This window comes from Haliaeetus leucocephalus, unplaced genomic scaffold (assembly GCF_000737465.1).
Source record: "Haliaeetus leucocephalus isolate CR32 unplaced genomic scaffold, Haliaeetus_leucocephalus-4.0 Scaffold21, whole genome shotgun sequence".
Classification (NCBI taxonomy): domain Eukaryota; kingdom Metazoa; phylum Chordata; class Aves; order Accipitriformes; family Accipitridae; genus Haliaeetus; species Haliaeetus leucocephalus.
This window is the reverse complement of record NW_010972457.1, coordinates 2,743,723-2,766,920: the sequence shown is the minus strand read 5'-3', so window position 1 is coordinate 2,766,920 and position 23,198 is coordinate 2,743,723. Positions and strand designations below refer to the sequence as shown.

The 23,198-nt window shown below is 35.9% G+C and overlaps 1 protein-coding gene across 1 annotated transcript in view; it reads left to right on the top strand.

The window, feature by feature from the left end:
• LRBA (LPS-responsive vesicle trafficking, beach and anchor containing) overlaps positions 1-23,198 on the top strand; it is a 431,397-nt gene that overhangs the window by 209,861 nt on the left and 198,338 nt on the right. The window contains exon 38 of the mRNA XM_010576372.1: positions 16,793-16,917. Coding sequence (XP_010574674.1) covers positions 16,793-16,917 — 125 coding nt within the window. The remainder of the gene's footprint in view (positions 1-16,792; positions 16,918-23,198) is intronic.

The window sequence follows — 23,198 nt, the reverse complement described above, 5'->3', positions numbered from 1 at the left end:
TCTAAAGCTGTGATGTGGTCCAGTAGATCAGCAGAAGCTACTGAACCTATCTATCAGAAAAATATGCCTCTATTAGGATTGGATGAAAGAACTGGTAGACAGAAGGTTTCAAAATAAGAAGGATATTGAGAACTAAGAACTGGTGAACTGTGGCACAGTATACTTCCTGACATAAGAATAATATGCAGTCCGTTTAACCAAATTTTTCATGTTACTGCTTGCTCATACCAAAGAATTGATGTTTTGGAATAGGCATTTCTTTGATGGCTGTATGACATTTCAATGTGTGTGTGTGTGTGTATAAAAATAAAAATAATGTATATAAATAGATATATATAATATATATATACATTAATGATTGTGTATAATTTTGTATAATTATATTTATTTAGCTATTTTGATAAGGGCCCTTAAATACTTAAGAGCTGTGTAAGTCTCAAAATTTAAAACATGTTTCATGCTCTTTTTGTTCCTCATTGGTGCAGAACAGAGAAGTCTGGAACAACGCAGGCTGAGCGTTGCTTGGTTGGCTAGATCTTTCCTAGAGTTTGTCATTGATTCCATATGTATATCTGCTGTCTAGCCTTCACGGTGAAGAGTACCTTTTATCTTTGGGAAATCTTTAAGCAATTTAACTTTGCTTAGCTTATTGTTCAGTAATAAGGAAATAACATAAGGAAAGTGATTTAGAATATTGTTTTGTATAAAAAATGGAACTACTTATTCATTATATAAATATAGCTCTATGTATTACTATTAATTCAACATCATTGGCTTTGACATAAATGGTTATTATCAGCATAGTTCAGTCTTGAGATAAATGACCTTTCTATCAAGAAACAAAATATTAATTTTCTTGTAAAGAGAGGAGATAAACTTTATTTTTGTTACTTCTAGTATGTTCAGAGCACATAAGTAACAGGTTAAGGGGGAGGAGTAGTCAAAAATATCACAAGTACTTCATATCATTTTCTTGCAACCTTAGCACTTCACCATGAACATTATAAATGACTGATTCTCCTTTAGGTACTGACTTGCTGTAGAATGATGTATGAAATAATATGTGTTTTGCATGTCCTGTTTGTAATGATAAAGGTCATATAGTATCATTTACATAATCTCTAGCCAGAAATGAACTCCAGCAATATCTTCTGTATAACATATACATTATCTGAGGTTTAAAACTCTCATTATTCATGAAAGTTAATTTTACAGTGGGTGTGAATGATCTATCTTATGGCTGCTTTTTTGATCATTCTATAAAATAATATGGAGCAAAGCCTGCACAAATAGCAGGAAAACCAGTAAAGAGTGATGCATTTGCTTGACTCTGTGTATACCCGATTGGATCTTGATTGATGGCAATCATTTGTCTTTGTCAAAAAAAGGAGAAAAATTCAGACATTGAAATAAGAGTGCTATCAAACTTTCTACAATGGCAGAAAGATTCTATTAATGTAGCCTGAGAGTATTAACTGTCTCTGCTAGAAAATGATAAAGAATGTTAATTTTTTTTCTTGAGCATGTTTAAGTGTAAACTGCATTATTTTGTCTATGTGGGAAGACTAAAAGGGGCATGCTACAGATTTATGGCATGCTGGAATTGGAATTAAAAAAAAAGAAAGAGTAAATTACAAAAAAAAATAGAAAAGAGAAACAAAAAGCCAAATAAAGAGCTTAATCCTTCTGATTATGATTTCACAACAAAACAATAAAAGTTTAAGTAGCATAGTGTCGTAAAATCCTTAATGCTGCATTCCAATTGATATTGAAGCTTTGAAGACTAACTTCAAAGGAGGGTGAACAAGAGCAAAAAATAGATATAAAATAAACAAAAAAAAAATGACAAGCTTCGTTTTAGAAGTCCTTTTGTATGTCAGATCTAGGAATATTGACCCGTTACTTAAATGGGCTTTAAGGCAACTTCCTTATTAATGATACTTAGAAACAGAAAGCATATGCTTGTGGGTAATAGTGTATTTAAGGGGGAAGATGCTATTTCACAGTACAGTAATGCTAACAATGCAAGAATACTTTTTAAATAAAGGAATATATAATTTTATATATAAAAAACCAACCAAACAAAAAACCCAAACCACCAAAACCCGAAAGCATTAATCGCTGGATTTATCATGGGATTTGTATCTGTGGATTTTATTATACGTCTCTTATGATCTCTGGTTCTAAATAGCAGTGTTAAAGTTTGATTACTGAAATAATATTTTCTAAACTATGAACACAGTAAATAGCCTCCACGAGTATTCTTTCTACCCTAGTAAGGCAAATATTTTTTGTTCCTGAACTTTTAAAGAATAAGAAAACTAGCATTCAACTTTGATGTTTACTAGTCCTTGATGCACCCTTAAAAATAAATATTTGAGAGATTGTCATTTTAAGGACAGCTGAAAGAATGGCCATATCAAAACTGGGAGTGAGGAACTACAGTATTGGATAGAAATACCTGTACTAACATGCTTTGTGGCCCCCATTAAGTAATTTTAAAATTTTGGGGGGGGGTTGGTGTTTTGTGTTCCTAAAAACATTTTCTAGCTTTGCCTTACTGCAGTGTGTGTCTGAGTATGGCAGCAGGCTCCTGATTCAAACATTAAAAGGCAGCATAAGCACAGTGTTATCTGTCCTTGCTTAAAGAACCTTGTAGTGACATCATTAAAAAGTTCACAGTTTTGGATGGATTCATTTGGTAACTTCCGTGAAGCTGTTGCTACTGCTGCTAAAGATGCTAAGGTGTGATTTTAGCGGGGTGGGGGTGGTGGTATATTTATTTTAATTTTTTTTTTTTTTTTTTTAATGGTAGGGTAGGTGAGACATGACTTGTATGATTGAGATCTTTGCTGTTTTAAGTAGCAGCCTCAAGATTACTTCATGACAGGGAAATCTTGGGAGTGGAAACACTATGCGTTAAATATACACATATACACACTACTTCACCCCCTCTCTTCAGAAAAATAACAAATGAGCACCAGACTAATATTGTAGGACAGTATTAAGATTATGAGGTCCAATTTTCAGGGAGCAATAGAATCAGGAACACCTAATGGCCTAATAAGGACATTACAGAAGAAATTCTTTCCCCCCCCGCCTCCCCAGTCTTCTTTCTGCTCTTGCCTGCCTGCATTTTCTGTCCCTGTTAATTCTTCATCAGATTTCTTTTTTGACCTTGTATTGCTTTTCCAAGGTTTTTGTCCTAGCCAGACCTGGTATTGTGCCACCCCTTCCCTACTCGGCCTCTTGTCCTACTGATTCCCAAGTCTGTCCTCTTTTCTCTGCTTGATCACCAGCAGATCATATATGCATAATCCCTCCCCTCTCATGTTTTTATCTTCCATGGCTTCCACATGTAGATGCTTTCTTTGTTGCCTCACAGGGCTCTTTGTCTCTTCTGTATCTGGATTAAATAATTTCCAACTTTGTGCTGCTTATGTTGTCGTGGATGTAGAGCACTGGTGAAAGACAACTGCAACTTTCTTTGTCCCAGTGTCACTCGATCTTTCTGGAGTAGCCATTTCAGAGGAAGTTTAATATTTTTTTTTTTAGTAGATAAAATTCTGGACTAGAGGAATTGTTCTCTGTTGGTCTGTGGGAATAATGCATGTTTGTCACGGACAGGAACTAAGACCATTCTTAGTGGGTTTGATGGACATAATGTCACAGTCTTGGCGTATAAGAAGTGTGATGGGGGCAATCTGAGTGGCATGACCTAGGGAAGGATGGGCAGCATCTTCAAAGGTGTTTTACTATTAGCAAACACCTCCTTGATTGTACACAGGCTGAACTTCCAAAGCCTTTTAACATGGCTGTATTTGGCAGCTTTGTACAGAGATAACCAAATAAATACTAAGGGCAAAAGCTTGTACGTGGAAAAATTAAAGTTCTCTTAACACAGCTAACTTTGACTTGTGAAATTTTATTACAAATGATTGAAATATAATAAACAGAAATTATATTAATACCTTAGAAGACCTTTGGGCAAGTAGTATTACTTGCAAACCTATTTCTTATGAAACATTCAAAAGCCATTGAATCTGCGCCACAGAATAAATTCAGCCAAAGAACCTGTTACATTTGTTAATGTGTTAATTTCGCATCCCCCAATCCCATACAGTGTGCGTTAATCTCTGTGATGATTGTCAGTCTGTCTCTTCTCCTCTCGCTGCCCCCTTCCCTCACGGGAAATTTTTGGGGAAAATACCATCTTGCAGCGATTAGTGTCAAAGATTGGTTACTTCTATCATATGGTTTGGTAAGTAATCCGTAGCTATTGCTGTGATTTGCTGCTTGCCCGTATAGCTTCACACATGTATTTCATTTCCAAAGTTTAGCAAAGTTATTCCCTATAAAGAGGCTGAAGGTCTAGATGAAAGCCATCCCTTTTGTGAAAACCGTATTCTCTATCCCTCTTAGTGACTAGTACAACAAAGTAAATTTTAATGGTGCATGATACTGAAAATGAATCCTGTGACCTTGAGAAGTTGTAGCAAAAGATCAGGTTTTATTTGAGTCCTTTTGCCATTGTTTTCATTACTGTATTTTTAATTTTTAGTTGAAAAATGTAGTACAAGTAGCTGTGTATATATTCAGTATTTGGAACAGTTCAAATTAAAATTCACAGGTCAGCTGAAAAAAATCAAACTGGTTTGCATGTAAATTAGTATTTTTTTATTCTTTCTAGGGCTCTGTTCATTTCATTAATGACTGAATTCATCTTCCTCCCAAAGTGAGAAAGAATAAACCATTCTTCTGAAAACATTGGTGTTTTTATATCAATGGAAAACTTTTCACTTTATCCTTAAAATCTCTTACAAAACATATGGGCTTTTTATTTTGAAAAGGAAAGTGAAAACATTCTATTTTCATGATGAAATGAAACAGTCTTTTCTCAATTTTGAGTGTCAGCCTGAACTGACTCTTCTGTCAGCAGCAAAGCTAATTGCAAAAACAATATGCTTCTCAATTCTTTTACTATGATTTTTTTTTTAAAGAGTGTTTTCTGCAATGGATTTAACAAAGTTTGTAGACAAGGTTTCTTGGTGAAGTTGTATTATATACTGGGTCAAAATGTTTGGGTGCTTTAATTTTTTCAACATAGGCTACTGAAAAAAAGAAGTTAGCTTAGTTTAGCAGGGATAATACATGATTATTTCTAAAGCTGAATAATGGCAAAAGGTGTGACTTTACGGATAATTACACATACAGTTTATATATGCGGAAGATTATGTTCAAGGAAGAAAATGTGCATTGTGATGCAGTATACCTAAATTATGCTTATAAGTATCTGCACAATAATCTAACAGTGATATGGTCTTAAATAATCTTCTCTGAAGAATTTACATAAAACTAGAATTAACATCTCCAGCAAAAAATGTGGAGAATTGTGTTGTTGTTACAGAGAAATGTTCTGCTCTCGCATTTGCATTCCAGATTTTAAATATACAATTTATAGTTTTGTTCGGAGTTTCTTTAGTACCTAAAGGATTTTTCTCTTCAGTGTCCCTACTATTGTTTCGCATGAACGTTAACAGTATCACATACTATACAGATACTTGATTTATACACACACAGATAGAATTCTGTAGTCCAGAAACTAAGGTTTGCCTGTGCCACTTAAAACTATTTACCTTGGTGCCTAAGTGACACATTAGAACAGAAATTCCCAGAAATTAGCACAGTTCCAGCCTGTTGTTTTTCACTCTAGTAATTCTTCCCAAGCTCTGAACTTGGGGGTTGAGGCCACTGATACTTGGGTTGGTTTGAAGTCTGTTTCTCCACTGTGGATGAGCACTTGCAAGAGAAACACGTTAGAAGGAAGAAGGAGTATAAATAGACAAACCACGTTAGTCGCAGGAAATCCCCTGAGCTCAAAATAGTTGGAATCTGGCAGAGTATTAGGGGAGAAGTTGTACATGGTCAGTTTGATCTTACTCTTCCTTAAGCCACCACTGAAGTTTTTGGATGCAGAATTTGGGCTTAGACTTTTGGTGAGAAAAGATACAGCTGTTCCTGTGCTCTTTCCATCCGGTGGGTGCCTTCACGTCCTCCTCTGTAGGGGACAGGGAGTCCATCGGGCAGTTGGTGGTGCCACTGGAGTGACAGATGTGGTTTGGGTGCAGTCCAGTGTGAGTTAACCCAGATGATTGCTCGCTTCTCCTTTCTGATGGGTGTGTTTCTTAGCGGTGCTGAGTGGCTGTGGGACAGGGATTCTTTGCTACATATGGCTTATCTTTTCCAGTTGTGAGTGACAGTGTCGTGTCCATTTCATTCTCCTCCATGATGGGATTGCTCTGTTGAGAAGAACTGCTTAATACTCAGACAGTTGTTTCAATATTAGGAAAGAACCTAAAGAGGTATGTTGTTTTTCCTGCTGGTTTTGGTGTTTTGTTTTGGTTTTGTTTTTGGGGTTTTTTTCCACATTTGACTTGAAACTCAGAATTATTGTTGCTGAGATGGCTGGTAAATTTGTCTTAAAAGCAAACAAAAGAATAGCTGGCTGAAGAGGGAAAAGTTGGAAACCTTGTCAAGAGAGGTAATAGCCGCCCTGAAGAAAAAGCTTTATTGTCTTGTAGCATGTGTCTCTATGGATGCTAACACAGAGGGAAGAGAAGTTGGGGGATTATGCTAATTTTAAAATCACTGAAGTGAAACAGGAAACATTTCTTGGTTTGTTGCTTCTTAAGGTTTCATTTTACAGTCTTTCATTGTATTTAAATGCTAATGGTGTTAGTCTTGAGTGTAAAGTAAGGCTATGTGGAGGAAAGAGTATTGCACTGTCCCTTGTGTTGCTCACTCCAAATGTTCATTACCGAGGTACTGTTTCACACCCAGTTCTTGCAGACTGTGCAGCAGATAGGTGTGAAGCAGTATTCTTTACTCCACCTGCAGGGTCTTGGTGTAAGCTGATAGCTACCACCTTGCCAAGAGCAATTCACAGGCAGCATCTTCGCTTGCAGACTGTGTCAGGTAACAGTTTTGAACTTACCTCTGTACAATGCCTATTAATTGCCAACCTTTTGTCTCCTCATTCGTTGACCACATATAATAGAAGATAAGGTATGTTTTCAGGCTACTTTTTCCTTCATTTAAAGCTTGAAGTAAATACCATATTCTCTGTGTGGTCCAGAAAGGGTGCTTCATCATGATTCAGTGCTGTGTTTTTATTTTTAGAGACCTTTTGCGAGGCTTTCAAAGGAGAAATATATTTAATAAGTTAAACCTTTGTAAAGTTTTTTGAGTCCTGTTGTTGTTTCCTGACTATGCTATGCTAGTATGGTAACAGTTAGGAATCTTGCTCCATGTGCTTCTTAGTGGTCTTGCTGCCTTGTACTTATTGTTTCCTGTCTCAGAGAGCGATACAATGTTTGCAGTTACTTGAACTCTTTCTTACATATGTTCCTGCAATCATCACACAATGAAGTCATTTCCCAGATTTTCGCCCTCCTCAGATTTTTAAATCCTGAATTAAATCTCTGACAGAAGTATTAGCCTTTAAATCATGCTTGAAGGGTGGTTTTGGTTGTTTTTTTGTTTTGTTTTGTTTTTTTTTTTTAATGTAAGGTTTGATTTCAGTTATATCAGAGAGTAGGAGAATTGCAGGTAATGTTGAAGCTGGGTGTCTCTAAGACTTCAGTATCCTAACCCACAATCCAACTTGGTAATACTTTTTTGAAGATACTGTTTAACACTAGCCAAACATGCTGTGGACCTGAGAGAGTTACCTATTCCCCCTAATGTAATTTAAAGCAGAGGGACAAGTATGTTCAAATTAATTTGTGATTAAGCAAGAGGTTGAAGGTGGAATTTTCTTACCTCCCCAGATGCACTGAAATTCTGTCCACAATAAAATGATAACATGTGTGTGTATATATATATATTTATATATAGGCACTTAGAAACCTCAGAGAGGACTTTCTTCTCTTTATTATTCAGTTTAAAAAAAACCCAAAATGTGTAAGCAGGCCAGAGTTGTCCCATCTCTCATAATTTGGAGGACAGTGTCTTATCAAATGAACTAACAGGCTGGTCTCTCTTGAATGGAAAACTTACTTTGGCAAGGCTGGTTTGAAGGCAAATTATCTTTAACAGACCTTGCACCACCTTGCAGAGGTTCATTCTGGATTGGAAAACTGTAGACGTTGTATCTATTTCTCTCTTTGGTGTTTGTTGAATTGCTGAGTTCATTTAGTTACTAGATACTAATTTTAACTTCTTTTTTTGAGGGAAAAAAAAATGGAACAATTAGTTTAGACCTTTCTGGCAAAGGACTGAAAATATATGTACAAAAGAAAAAAAATTTTAATTTCCTTTAGAAGAACATAGAGCAGAAAAGTATTTGCTGAATCAGAGGGGTGCACTATTACATTTTTATGGAAGTAAGAAAAGTATCCAGCTGTTAAGAGAGCTATAAAAAAAGGATACAGGTTAGCCACAGCTTTTAAAGTGCAGATATGTGGGAATGTGATTTCATCTTGTTTCTTCTAGAAGAGATGGTAGTTAAGCTGAAATGCTTGGTGCAGGTAAAATCTAAGATTTTTGGAAAAAGCTTTACTGTAGTTCCTGTGTTTAATACTTTTGGGGTCAGAACAATACACAAAATAAGAGATCTGAGGACATTTCCATATTTTGGTCAAAAGTTGATCTATGTATCCAGTAATGCTGAAAGATTTATCATCTCAAATTCCAAGCTACTGGAAAGAATTTAATCTGAGTCATAATATTTCAATGTACTTCATTCCTTACAGAAAATCTGCTGATGCTGTAATTAGTGAGAAAAGATATAGGTCCTTTCTATGCACATGCTTAAGGTGAAAGCATCAGAACCAGTAGGAATGGCTAAGGAGATAGAGATTGAGCTGGCTCCTTTATCATACATCCTCCAACTTATATTCGTATATTCCATTGTTTATTTTGGCAAGGAAAGGATGGGGATGACGAAGTACTGCAGACTAAATTTCTGCATTATCAGACAAACAGCAAAAAAACTCCAGTGAGATGCAGTGTACCTATTTTTTGTATATTATGGTAGGTTTTGTTATTTTCAATATGAATAGCAGTTTATGGGATCTGTATGAACTGTAGTTATTTTGAAAAACAAAAGTTGTTGACTGCAATTAGGTGTAGGATGTGTGAGATCTGGAAAGATTTATGAGCAACTAAGCCAAAGCATCCGGTTGCGAATTTGCTATATGTTCATTCTTCCATGTCTGCATCATGTCTGAACTAATTTTGCTCAAAGCCAGAAGAAAGTTTTCACGTTAACTTCTGATAGAGAAGTGGAGTAGTTTTCGTTTCAGTTAATTTATAATTAATCTTGATGGAAATGCAACAAGAATTGAACTGTGTCTTAAGGTGACATCTTTTAAAGTGCAGCTTTATTTTAGATTTATCAAAATAAGATCAGTCTAAGATAAGATAGTTGTTGCAGAATACATGATTAGTACTGTACCATATATTTAAGTGAGCCCTCTTTGAAGTATCAGTGTGCACTGGAATGCCAGCACTTCAAAGAATGCTGCCTCCAAAAAAGCTGGGGCTGTGGTTAGCCACCAAGGGGTTAATAAAGATCAAAGAAGGGCATACATAAACAGAACTGTTTTTAAACTGGAGGTTAATAACACCATAATCTAGGACAGCAACACCTTAAAGGTAGGCTTGTCTTTACCCCGACATGGTGCCTTGTAATGCGTAGAGGAAGACTGAAACATTTATAGTCAACGTTTTTTCTGGATTGCTTTTTAAATGAGGAATTCAAAGCTTGTCAATGCAGAAAAGAGTCTCTGTGATACCTGAAATTGTCATTGTTCCTCTAGTTTTATTTTGCATGCTGGTTAGATGGGAATGGATTTTTGATATGAATCAAAACACAGAGATTGGGAGGCCTGGGTGGGGAATTGTATCTGCATTATGTAATAGGTGGTTGAGACAAAGAGATAATATCCTAACTATTTACTGTATAACAGCATACACACAGTATTTCTACCCATTTCTAAAATGCAAATCTAGGAATTACAGATTTTTGCTGTTTGTAACTGTCTTGCTTATATGGGGAAACAGCTTGTTAAGACACACTTCTATTACTGACGTTCCCATTTTTTTCCTTTACACTGGAAGTACCTTAGGTTTAAACTGTACAAGGGTCCCCTACACCCGTGCAAAGGTCCTCAGAGTGACAGTTTTATGCTAAATCCATGTAGATGTTGTGCCTGAAGTTCATACCCTGCTTTTCACATCTATTTCCTCTGAAAGATGTAAAGAAAAATGGCACTACTTTCTCTTCTGGAAACAAAAGAAACTCCTCCCCCCCAACTTTTGATAAAATTGAAGCATAGATAAAGACAAAAGTCCTTTTGGGAAAAAATCTTCTGCTAAGACAAAGACAAATGTTTTCTTGAAGAAGGGTTAGAAGCAGCAAACAGACTATGCTAATTTAATGGATTGCATTAATGTTCTGCATAATTGGTATTATGCCAAAGAAGTTGTACTCAGCGGCCTTGGGCCTTTGTTATGACCAGTTCCTGTTAGTATAGCAATGACTGCGGCAGAGATTGAGCCTGCCTGTGCATGATGTTTTTTGCTTAAGGGCTCCCAATTATTTCCATTTGTGGAAGTCTGAATTCTGAAACTATGGAATATGAATGTCTATGGGTGGGGAAAATGAAGATAACATGAGAAGGCACAGACTCCGCTAATACTAGAATATGATTACATGATGTGTCTTTTTTTGATACCAAAGATGTTCTTCCGCATCCTTTCCTCCCTTCTCCTCACCTGCACATTTCTTTCCCTCATTTTTAGTTACATAGTTGCTGGTGAGACTGCAGTGTAAACAGGTTACTGATGTAAAACAGAATAAAAACATTGAACCTTAGTAAGCCCAGATTGTTACTGTGATTCGGTTTAGTGTGGCCACACCAATGCTTACATGAATGCAACTGAGAGAGGGAGGGACGGAGTAGAAGATCATTAACTGGTTTTGCCATTAAAGAAAATACAGGTAATGTAGGTAACATTTCCAAAGATCTCAATGCAGTTACCAGGAGTTAATTAATCTTTAATGTTCTGAAGTAGATACATTATCAGAGAAGTGCTGTGAAATACACACATTGAGATAGAGTGTAGCTTGCCAAGTAATATTTTAGCAGCAACTTTGACTTAATATTAATCAAACCTTTTCCTGTGTGCTTTGGTAATACAGGCAAAGTTGGGAATCAGATCTGGAACCTGATTTACTGAAAAACAGTCATTTTCCCTACTGCATCGGTACTCTGATTTAGGTTTACAACATGGCAACACAATTGTGTGTGGGATGTCTGCATGAAATGCTGAACTTGGTACTGCTGCTGAAAACTTGCTTGTCAAGTTACATCTTCAGTGTTTGCTTTACCATCATTAAGCTCAATGTTTTCTATGTGTTAGATATTTTTTATCATATTACAAATCAATAACACATCTGGATGTACACAAAACATTTTTTAGATTAGTACTTACAGACATGTAGCTAGTTGTATTAATGTGCTCTGGTGTAACTTGTTTTTTAGATCACAGTTTGTGAAAGCTCATTACAAGAATGTTGAAGGATTTCAGAAAATGTTTTACTTGCTTTCTGAAATTGCGTTTTATCAAGTCAGTTAGTGGAACATACCTTGCATTTTATTATTATGTGCAAAATATGCGAGATTTTAGTTAATATTCTGGACATCCAGCTGCATGAAAATGCAATGGATTTCAATTTGCAAGATAAAGCAGTCTCTTACATTACATGATGCCCTGCAGTCTGCTAGCAGTACTCCATCAAGATTTCTGTAGTGCTTTCTAGCACTTCAACACTTTTATATTTGGATTGACAATCAAATGCGAATGCTTATTGCTTCTTTTGTTTTTGGAGAAAAATGGGTATCTTGTAGCAGATGTCTGGCTTGAGTTCTTGAAATATTTTACATGGAAGCAAAAGTTACCTAGATGTAGAGCAAGACATGTTCTTGAACAGCATTAAAATAATAAAGTGTGTTTTTTCTTTAAAATTGGGAGTCACTATTTGTGTTCTATGGTCGCTCTTTTGTGTAATTTAGAAGTAGCACCTGATATTGTGCATTTGATGAGCCATTGCAACCAAAGTGCTGAATAAAGTAAGACCAGAAGTTGTGGTGGGCTTGCAGTCGGTGATGGAGAAATTGCAGAGCTGCCTTCTTCCAGGTTTCCTTTCAAATCTATACCATTGTTACTGATGAATAAGTGGTGTTGCTGCTCTGTGTTTGGTTGTCTATGAAATTAATTTAGCCTAGGTCTCTGCGTTTGAGCATTTACACCTTAGAAATTGCCATTACTGATTGATTGCCTTGCTGATAGTCTTAGCAGAGAGACCAAGGATTGATGAGGTCTGGAGATTGACTTACCTGCTTAACTCCACAAGTTAGAGTTCCAATGAGGAGTATGTAATCTGGAAATTTATTGTGGTGTCTTCACATAGGTTTAGGGCATGTGAATGAGATATTATGCTTATGTCACGATCATGATGTTCTCGTTCCATGGCCTGGGAACAGCCTCTGCTTCCAGCCATGTCAGTGCAGTCATTTCTAGCAGTACAAAATTCACATTGATTAGTGTTTCATATCTGTGTTGAATGTACATAATTGCCATACAGCAGAGCAAGAACTGTTTTTCTTTAAATAGTAGACTGCGCAAGGACTGTAATAGCAGACTGTGCTGGTCTGAGTCTTCATAATAACACATTTTTTCAAGGGCATACACACTCTAGTTTCCATCTGCTTTTAAGTTTGTTGCAATTGTCTTTTGTGTGAGTGGGTTTTCTTGCCTTTAAGGCTAGATAGCCTTCTAGATAGAAGAGGTCATTTAGAGCTCTAGTCAGCCTCTGTCTCTGCAGACAATTTCTATAATGCTGTGCTGCTTTTGCCTGCCTTTCCTTTTCTTTGTTTTTCTTTTCTGTGCTGTGTTTATTTATTTAGTACTTCACTAGACTCAGGATCCAAATGGTGGCTTCTGTGGTATGCTAAAATCCATTCTCAATTAACCAGTGGCCCAAGTACAGCCCTAAGACCTCTCAAACCATTGCTTTTGTAGGTTTACATTTTCTTTCCTCTTCCCCACCTCGCACAGTCCCTTTTCTATCCCCACTAGTGTGCTGACTGCTTCTTTTCTGTGGTCATAGAGGTAGCAGAGTATCTTGAAATACACAGTGGATAAGGCATTACAAGAAGTAATTCTTCAGCAATTGCAATGATCCTCTCGTCGTTCTCTGGTTGTACCACTTAGATTCCATTTAAATCTCCTATAGGGTATGAGGACCAATAGGTAATTCCCACGCCTGAAATTCTTTTGCTATAACACCATAATAAAACTAGTACACAAGTTGGTATGTTTTGTTTCCAATTGTGTTAATCTTTGAAAGTGGTAGGAAATAGAGGTTTCTTGGTCTTGGAATGGAGATATGTGAGCATTTAAGCTTTTTCCCAGTGACCACAGTGAAGTGACTTTTTCTTTTGCATGATGCGGTCAAAGTCCTGACAATACCAGTTATATTGGTCATTCTGTATTTCACCTAATCTCTGTACAATTGTAACAATCTAGTTAATTACATGGGAATTGAGAGGAAGGTTTTCTCTCAATTCTGAGTACATAGCCTGGTAATTTGGGGAACTGTTTGAAAAATAAAGCAATACAATGGTTATGCTATTTGAATAAAAAATTTAATATCAAAGCTTTGTTTCTATTCAGTCAATATTGTTACTAAGGAACCACTAATTACTGTGTATCATGTTAGAGGGGGCCCTGACAAATCCATGCAAATCATGTGATTTATAATTCATAAATCCCCAATCCCCTGAGAAATGTTGCTCTTGCACTTACACTAATTGAGTACTTATGTTCATTGATCCAGTCCATATCGCACCTTTAGTCCATATGGCAGCCTTTATTGTAGGGCCGGAAACTTCTGTTGTCAAATGTCTCCTGTTGTCGATGGCACTATACTGTTCCCAAAATCTGCTTACTCGGCTCTTTGCTGCATAATCTTTCAGTTTGTCAGCAGTCAATTCTGCCCAAATCAGAGCAATATGGATGTCTGTCTCCCCCTGGCTGGAGAGGTACAAAGTCTGCATGGTCCAGCATTGCCTCTTGGGGATGGGACTGCAGTGGTTAATTGATGTTACTAGTAAGCTGGTTGTTCTAGAGTAGCTATATAGTATGCTGGCTTACACTGGTACTAGTATGCATTTGTCCCAGCAGCTGCTCTCAAAAATGGCTCACTTGTAAGAATTAGACAACACAGGTGTTTATTTTTGGCTGTGCAGGTTTTTGTTGGATGTTTTTCTATGTGTAGAGAGTAGATTTTTTTTTTTTTTTACCTCATAATACAGTGGCTGCCAATAGTTATAAATACCCCAATACACGTTCTGATAGTTAATACGTTGTTCTTTGTGAAGAATCAGCGCACTGGTGAAGGAGATGGAATACTATGCAAATTTCGTATGCCGAACTGAAAATAATGTATCTTTAGTCCCCTACTTTTATGTTTCAGGGTAATTCTTTGTGCCTGATCATTGTTACATATTTTTCTAATAATTTTAGCATAGTTTTGTAATGTAGTATAATTGTAATTGCTATCCAGAAGAATGGCATCACTTAATTCTATCAAAACTGTAGAAAGATAGATGAATGACAAATTAATAATTTACCATCTTTGCATAATACTGTAGCACAGAATACCAGAAGGATTGATGGCAGAAGAGGTTAACAAATTTTAGCGGCTTCCATTAGCTTTTCATTGTCATATGTTTGTGGTGCCGACTGAAATAAGCTTTGTAGGAGATCTCAGTCTAGGGAACTAATTACTTGTGCCGATTGCCATACTGATGAATAGACCCTCATTGTATCATTCCCCTGAAGACGAGGAGCAGTCTGTGATTCACGACTGCATCCTGGCTGATATTTGATAATAATTTTAACAGATAAATGTAGGAAGGCAGAATGATGAAGTGCCTATCCATGCTCTACGACTATCAAAGGCATGCACATAGCCAGCTGTGTTCTGCCTTTTTTCTATAATCACTAATGGAGAATTTTAAGTTATTAATCGACCTTTGAATAAACCCATATCTTTCTGTGTTTTATAATTTTTCTTTGGTTAATTATTCCAAAATCATTGGATTCTATAATCAAAGCATTCACATTTCAGCATGATTGTAACACACTCAAAGTGTGAAAATAAGATACTGGGGCATTTGAATCCAATACTTCAGTATTTTTCTGAAAGTAAGAAATCAGGAAGATGAAGAACAGCACTGCCTTTTCTTTGGTGTTAGAAAAAGGCATAGAATTTTAATGAAGGGAGATGCAGAATGTCATCTTTTTTATAAGATTATTTTCAGTCACTATTTTTAATGTCTACAAATTCTGTTTGAGAGTAGAGTTATGCAAATTATTCTGGCTTTTGTTACCATGTTTGAAACCTTGTTTTACTTTAAATAAAACTAATTTCTGCCTTTAGACCTCAAAACTAAGAATGTAGATACCAAGTATTTTTAATATGGTGATCTGTAAATTAGTTATGGCTATTCATTTGTCAGTGTTGACAGGTATACTTTCTATTAGCTCCTGGACCAGAAATGGAATATATATGCATTTACATCACTTGTTTTAATACTAGCTATGTTAACAAACAAAATCGGTGTTTTTTAATATTGGCATACAGGTTTTCGGGCTAGCATGGCTATTCTATGCTTCAGACATGTTCTGTTTGTTTATTTGCTATACCTGAAATTGGCATTTTTTGTACATTCTCTGGGCTAAAATACTGTTTTACAGTGGCATTCATTCATGATCATCTAACAAGATAGTAACTGGCACTTATATATGACCATATTAAAAAGATCTACGTATATTTGGAGCATACAATGGAAAACAATGAATTTGATATAACCTTTTCTAGATGTAATTTTTTAAAAGTATCCCTTCAATATAGCAATTATTACACATCAGAACATGTAGTTTTTAATTAAATGTAAAAACACAACTACATAAACCAGAAATCCAATCTGATTTGCTCGAAAATAGATTGCTGTTTCACTCTCCTGGAATGGTTTATTTAAAAACAGTAAATGGAAAAGAAATGCATTTTCTTGTGTTGTTCTAAGCCTCAGGGGCTAAATGTAATGAATATTTTAAGAGATTATTTTAATTAAATTCCTGCACATCTAAACAGAGTAATATTTTATTATCACATACATAACCATGTAACTGAGGTATTCATTAAAGTTAACACTTTCTGGACCAAGAATTCATGGTATGATTTACTGACCTTGTGCAAAAAGGCACAAATTAGGAAGAAAAATGAAGGGGGACAGACTTTGATTAATATAGGTAATGCTATACCATATTTATAATAGCCTTTTCCCTATTCTGGTTTATAAATGCAGTCACTGAGAAAGGTGCCCTGCTGAGGCTGAAATGAGGCTGAAATCGGAGCACATGCCACTAGAGTGTGGGGAAACTGATCACACTGTCAGCAATTCATTTCAAAATGATGTATTTAGTGCTCATTTCACCTTCCAAGAAAAAAGGGAAAGGAGTTCCTTAGACTGGAAGGTGATATTGTTATTTTCAAGGACATACCTAAGTAAAAGATTGCAGAAAGGGGGGAGGTTAAAAAAAAAAAAGCAAAAAAAAAGCAAAAGCAGCGCAAACAAGGAGAGCTTTATGCAGAAATTCAGTGCTACCATGCTGTTTGATAATTGCTAACATATGTGGCTCCTCTGTTTCATTGTAGTCGTCCTCGTGAGTTCTGGCGCCTTGACTACTGGGAAGATGACTTGCGGCGCCGGCGACGATTTGTGCGTAACCCCCTTGGATCGACACATCCTGAAGCGACACTAAAAGCAGCCGGAGAACATGGTCAGTGTAAAATCTGCTTCTTGCCAATAGCAGCAGGTTACAGTACGTGGCAGTAAAGACTAGACCTTCATTCCTATGAGACGCTAGAAAATGGTCCCAAATGCCAAAGGCTTTTGTCATTGCATTTTAGACATGTTCAATACAAAGATAAACTGACCGTTACTTCATACAAGCAATGTGGGTATTTGTTAAGCCTCTTCATTACATCTTAGTTGAGCTGGCCTGGCATGTTGTGCGTACTTTGCATACGATGATTACAAATACAGTTCTCGCTAAGCAGAAGAAAAGTGGATGCAATTTTGCCATTAATCCCTGGACACACTTTCTTGCGGTAAATTACCTATTTATACTTCAGTAACTTCAGAAGAAGATCTTTCCTGTTCAGAAATCCACAACAATTATCTCCGTTAGCCTTAGCACATATCTGCCTATCGTTACAGATACATTAAAAGAAAAATAACACTTCTGAAGCTAAACCGTATTCAGACCTTTGCTTATGTTTAAGTAATCAAGTTTTTCTGCAAGAATTTGATATGGAAGAAATAGTAACAAATGCTGAAATGTAAAGTATTGTTCAAGCAGCAAATGGTAATGATAATTTCTACCTGGTGATTTTAAAAAAGAAGATTGCAATTTTTAAATTTTTTTTCCCCCATTTTATTGTCAGGGATCACTCCTCTACATGCTGCTGTGTCTGTTCTAGAGGGATGTATTTACAAAACCAATACTATAATCATTTTGAGAATTCTATAATAAACAAAAAAGATAAACAAACAAAAAAATCACCCAAAGCTAGGGGTGAACTTTGGGGTTTAGTCTAGAATTTCATGTCTTCGCGATCTAATGAAGATACATTGATAAGGTAGAAAAATCTTTCTTGTATTTAAAAATAATTTGTTTATAATTAAAGCTGTGTACCCTTCACCTTGAAGGTACATGTCATAGAATAGAATAATTTAAATTTAGGTCTTTTTTTTTTCTTTTTTACTCTGTGAATTACTGTATACATATATGCATACACACACACATATTATATGTGTAGGCATAAACTTCATGGTAATTTAAAATTATTAAGACTGTTGTATGAATATAGAAGAACATCAGTGTCGTAAAGTTAGTTTCCGTCAGGCATCTTAACCTCTTGCACTCAGCCTTAAAGAGCCATTTCTGGAAGAAAATGTCTACAATATGTCAGCTGATATAATGCCAAATGTGACATCAGTCCTCTAAAATAAATGACCGTACGGAGAATAGTCAATAAAGTGATCTGAAAGCAATGTTCGTAGAGCCCTACATCTTTGACTATAGAAAGAGGAACAAGATGTAGAATTAATTAACCTATTTTTTGCTTTGAGGCTTGTTGTTCTTAATACTGTGTGGTGTTTCTATGCCGTGGACTTTAAGGGCACAAGGTTTCTTTCTGTTTAATGCTCCATGGATAAACAACAACTGCCCTCCTTTAATATTATGTGTACTTTAAATTAAATAGATCTTGTCACTCTTTCATGTATTCTACTCATATTTTCATATTTAATCTTTATATTGTTTATCAAAATAATGAAAAATATCTTTATTTTTACTGCAAGATATTTAGAGTTCCTATCTATATTTGTGTAACTAATTCTTCCATAAGTAAACATACACTAATACAATTATTCATCTTTCATAGTAATGGGATATTTTCACTAATCCATGCTATATTTCAAGGGCTATGGCTCATACTCAGTTTGTAATTGACAGGAGTATAATTTTTGTCAATACAAAAGAAGAGTGAATAAAAGTAGCCGTATTTCATAGGTAGCTAATAGGCAAAGCTGGTAGCTAACCCTGGTAATTTAAATAGAGCTAATTGTTTTCTGTTCACCTTTCTGTTCAGAATTTGACATCCTTATCAGGTTCCTATTATATCTAATTTCTTGGTGGTGTTTTATTCTGACTTTAATTGCATACTTCATTTGTTATCTGTTGTCATTCTGTTTCTTTATCCAGTGAATATTCTAGTTTACCTTAAGTAATTGTTTAATGTGATTTTTGAAAATATATATAATTAGTATTGGTGTAACTGAGTGTGCGTACGTATGCAACTGTCTTGTTCCCAGACCATCCACTGGCAAGTTGTAAGACAGATGGCCAAAGTACAAATTCAAGTTCAACTGGTAACTGTATATAATGTATAGGAATACAAAGGTTGTTGGATGTTTTTATGGTTTTGTTTTGGGGTTGGGTTTTTTTTGGTGTGGTGGTGGGGTTTTCTCATTGTTTTGGTTTGTTTTTTTAAATCTCAGAAGGTACAGTTGTCAGAAAGGTCAACTGGAGTGGTCACTTGATCTATAAACTTTTAATATTAACCAATTTCAGGTTAGAAAATTCCATTATTTTCAGATTTTTGGAGCCAGACTTTCAGACCCTGTTTTCATGATGTAGATATCCTTAGAATTTGCAGAACATTTGCCCTGGTATTTTATGATTTCTTATCAATAATTTATCATTAATTATTCTATTTCAATTAATTTTACATGTCTCTGAAGCAAAAGCATTTTTAAATAATGAATAAAAGGTTCCCTACTGCCTATTTAAGCTTTTGTCAAAACAAAACAGAGCAAAACCAAAACCTGAAATTGGGCATAAGGGATTTTGCCAAAAGGGAGACAGGGGAAAATAATGCATAAATAATGGAAAAGTGCTATTGCAGTAACCATGCTTGAAAGCATGGATTTTAGCACACTTTTCCTTAGTAGATGCACATTATCAACTGCTCGGTGTCTTTCAAATAAAACCAGATATATTTTCCACCCCAGAAAGCTCACGGTCTAGGAAAGATCACAGTTTGCAACTGTGAAAATTACTCAGAAACAATCGGAAGCCTAGATATTGTTCAGTAAAACCTAGGAGAACAACAACAACAACAATCAGCTCTGTTGCAGCCTAGTTATGTGTCTTAGTAGCAAGAACCAATCTTTTCCAGGGATTGATTTGATTTGAAGGAGAACCTCTGGTGCAGAGGTGGCAGAATAAATACCTGAAGACTAATGTTCTCTGTTCAGACAATCAATACCAGCCCCATGACTATACTTCTGGCTACCTTCTAGTTAAAAACAAATTTTTTAATTCTGACAATTTAATTGCCATTCCCTAGTTCACATTAACTTGCTTGGGAAAAAAAGGCTTTAGGTAATTTTTCAAAGGGGGCGGAGGGGGAAGTCCTTCCAAAATGGCTATTTATAAAAGTCAGTCTAGTAGTGTATAGTGGGGGAAGGAAAAAGAGGTGAAGGTAGAAAAAGTTTGGGATGGAAAGAGTTAACTCTTTTCTGTTCTCCCTTTCACCCATTGTTTAGATATGAAACCAAAATACTTATATAGGTGTGAAAGTGCAAAAACTGAGTACTTTAAACCTGGTGGTATTTTTAGATTGATCCCCAAATGCAATATTTTGTGAGAGAATCTTTAGCTACTAGAAAATACCTTATCAAGCTTTTTAACAAGTGATTTGTTTTTTTTTTTATTGACATTTGTTAAAAACTTGGGGAGAGGGGGATTAAAACAGTCTGTAGCATTTCCATCAAGGCAATAGGTAGAGTTCAGAGCTTTGTGACTGCAAAGGACTAGCAGCTGGTCACCTACAGTATTGCAATCGACTGGTCGGTTTTCTTTGCCTCAACTCTGGCAATGAAAAAGAAGTCTTAAAAATAATATTTAAAAAATCTGATGTGAAAGTGGTTGTGTTTTCCATTGTTATCTTTTTAAACAAATAGGAAGACTAGAGGAGGCTTCTGGGAGCCCTTTTTAAAAAAATAGATAGTAAGGGGGTTTTAATGCATCTTTTCCCTGAATTGCTTTTCCCCATATATTTACCAGACATTAAAAAAAAAAAAGTAATAGTAAGTGTCTTCTGTATCATGCTTTCCGATACTTTATTTTTCAAATGGCTTTTAAAAATTGTATTTCGCATGTAAGGTTAAGTTGTAGACAAACAATTTAAAATAATCTGTCGTTCTATGAATGCCTTAAGCTTGTTCAGCAACGAAAACTAAATTATTATTTTTACACCCAAGTGTTGCAGAGATTTAACTGGAATAAATAAGACTCTCTGCAGATGCAGAGATCTGTTTGCAAAAAGCTACTTGAAGGAACTGGGTCTTACAGAGCAGTTTGGGAAGGATTGCATGGAATTACACTGAAGAATTATAATAATGAAATTGCTGTGCTAGAGAAATACTCTGCCAGCAGGCTGTTATGTCCTGTGCAATACACAGGCCACGCTTTGAGATCTTCATCTTGAGAAGGTGTATGTGAATGTGTGCTTACATCTGCAGGATTGGAGCCAGAAGCTCCAGTCATGCCAAAAATAGGCAGGCCTGGCAGAGAGCAGTTTGGGTTAGCAGATGACAGAGCAGGGTTTGGGACCTGAAATATGAAATCCAGTGTAATATACCTATGCGCATACATGGGAACTGAATATGTCACATGATGTCATGTTCCATCCTATGTATCTCTAATCAGTAAATATAGAAAGAGAACTAGACTGTGGCCCACTTATGTAAGTGCGTTTATATACAGAAAATAGGTGAATCCACCTGGAATATATTCAGCTCTATACAGATACTCATGTGAGTGTGTGTGTTGGTTGCAGGTGTAGTGCTTTATTCAAGTCAGTAGAGAAGAAGCAGATTCTAGTTCAGAGTGTGATGTCTTATTGCCTTCCAGTAGCTAGTATCTGCAGATGTGTAGACAGGCTCTGCATCTTCCTGTGCCTGTGCGTACACACGTTTCATGCATGTCAGGAAATGTGGGTAACTAACATCATATGCAAAGGGATGACAAAAATTTACAAAAATGGACTAAAATCTTTTATTGAAAAAGGCAGTTACATAAGATGTATGTTTTTGAATGAGTATAATATCTTTAGTTGGGGAAAGAAAGAAAGAAAATCTGAGTAAGTGACAAAGATGAGGTAGGCGGTGTGTATTTCTGTTATCCAGCCATCTTTGGCGTGGAAGTTGCTGTACTGATTTTATTTTTTCTTGCTGGTAGATGAGAAGAAAGACTGAAGGACACACTAGTATTTTGGACAAGTTGTGCTAACTATAAAAGTATTAAGCTTTGATCTTGGCTCTCAATTCAGTCTTAAATAAGAGTAGGTAGAAGGCTAGTTTGAAATAGCATTTTCAGTATAACACAAATAGATTGTAGTAGAGGAAGGAAAAATGGCAGGTATGTATAATGCAGATGGGGTTTTTGAAACAACACATACAGTTTGCCTGTATTACCAAAAAAAAAAAAACCAAAACAAAAAAGAATTTATTATCCTTGACTTTATCCCTGGGATGGTTTTGTTCTCTTTTACTTTTTTTTGATCTTCAAGAGAATGCTGGTAGGCCACTGAGTAACAGTGCATGTGGTGTATATTAGTATACTGTTGGTAATTTTACTGCTGCTAACTTAAAATCCTCAAGGGGGAGTTAATTACAGGAAAACCTTTCTAAATATCAGCTGCATATTTTCCATGACAAGGTTTTCAACTCACATTGAACAACTCCAGAATCTGAGTTATCATTATTTACATGAGCACATTTTAGAAGAAAGTAAAATTTGTGATTTTACAATGCAGTTAAAGCTTTACAGTAATTTATTTTTTAAAGGCTTAGTTACAAGTGGCAGTTATTGGTTGGGGAGAAAGGATCATGCATAAATTGCATTATATTTTCTATGGCAAGTTAAATTTCCTTTTCTTTGTGTTTTTTGTTTGGTTGGTTTGGTTTTGGTTTTTGGGCGGCATATTTTTGTTGTTTGGATTTTTTAAGCTCAAGGCCTAAACCAAACCCAGGGTATTTGGTGGTTTGGGTTGGTTTGTTTGTTTGTTTGTTTGTGTTTCTTTTTTAGTTTTCACTTAATTGAAAAGTTTATTATTTGCAATTTCTGTGCATATATTTACTTAAACAATTTAAACTTTATATATTGCCACTGGGGAATGGCCGCCTTCTGTAAATGTTTGCAGATTAACATATTTTTAAAGTAAGCCAGGGGAACTTCAAGTACGGCAGCAATCAGAGAAAGCAACGAGTAGCGTGTTGAAGTTAGTTGGTCCTGATGTGTTTGGTGAATGTTTTTCAAAGACGGCTGGGCCACGGGCATTCTCAGTCTATTTTTGAGGAAATAGCATTTTTGTTTTCAGCTTAAAAAAAAATAATCCCCAAACAACACCTACGCTGCTGGGTTTTGGCTTTTACCACAGCAAGTGGCAACTTACGTGTAGAGGGAGCGATCGCCTCTTCACCCCCCCC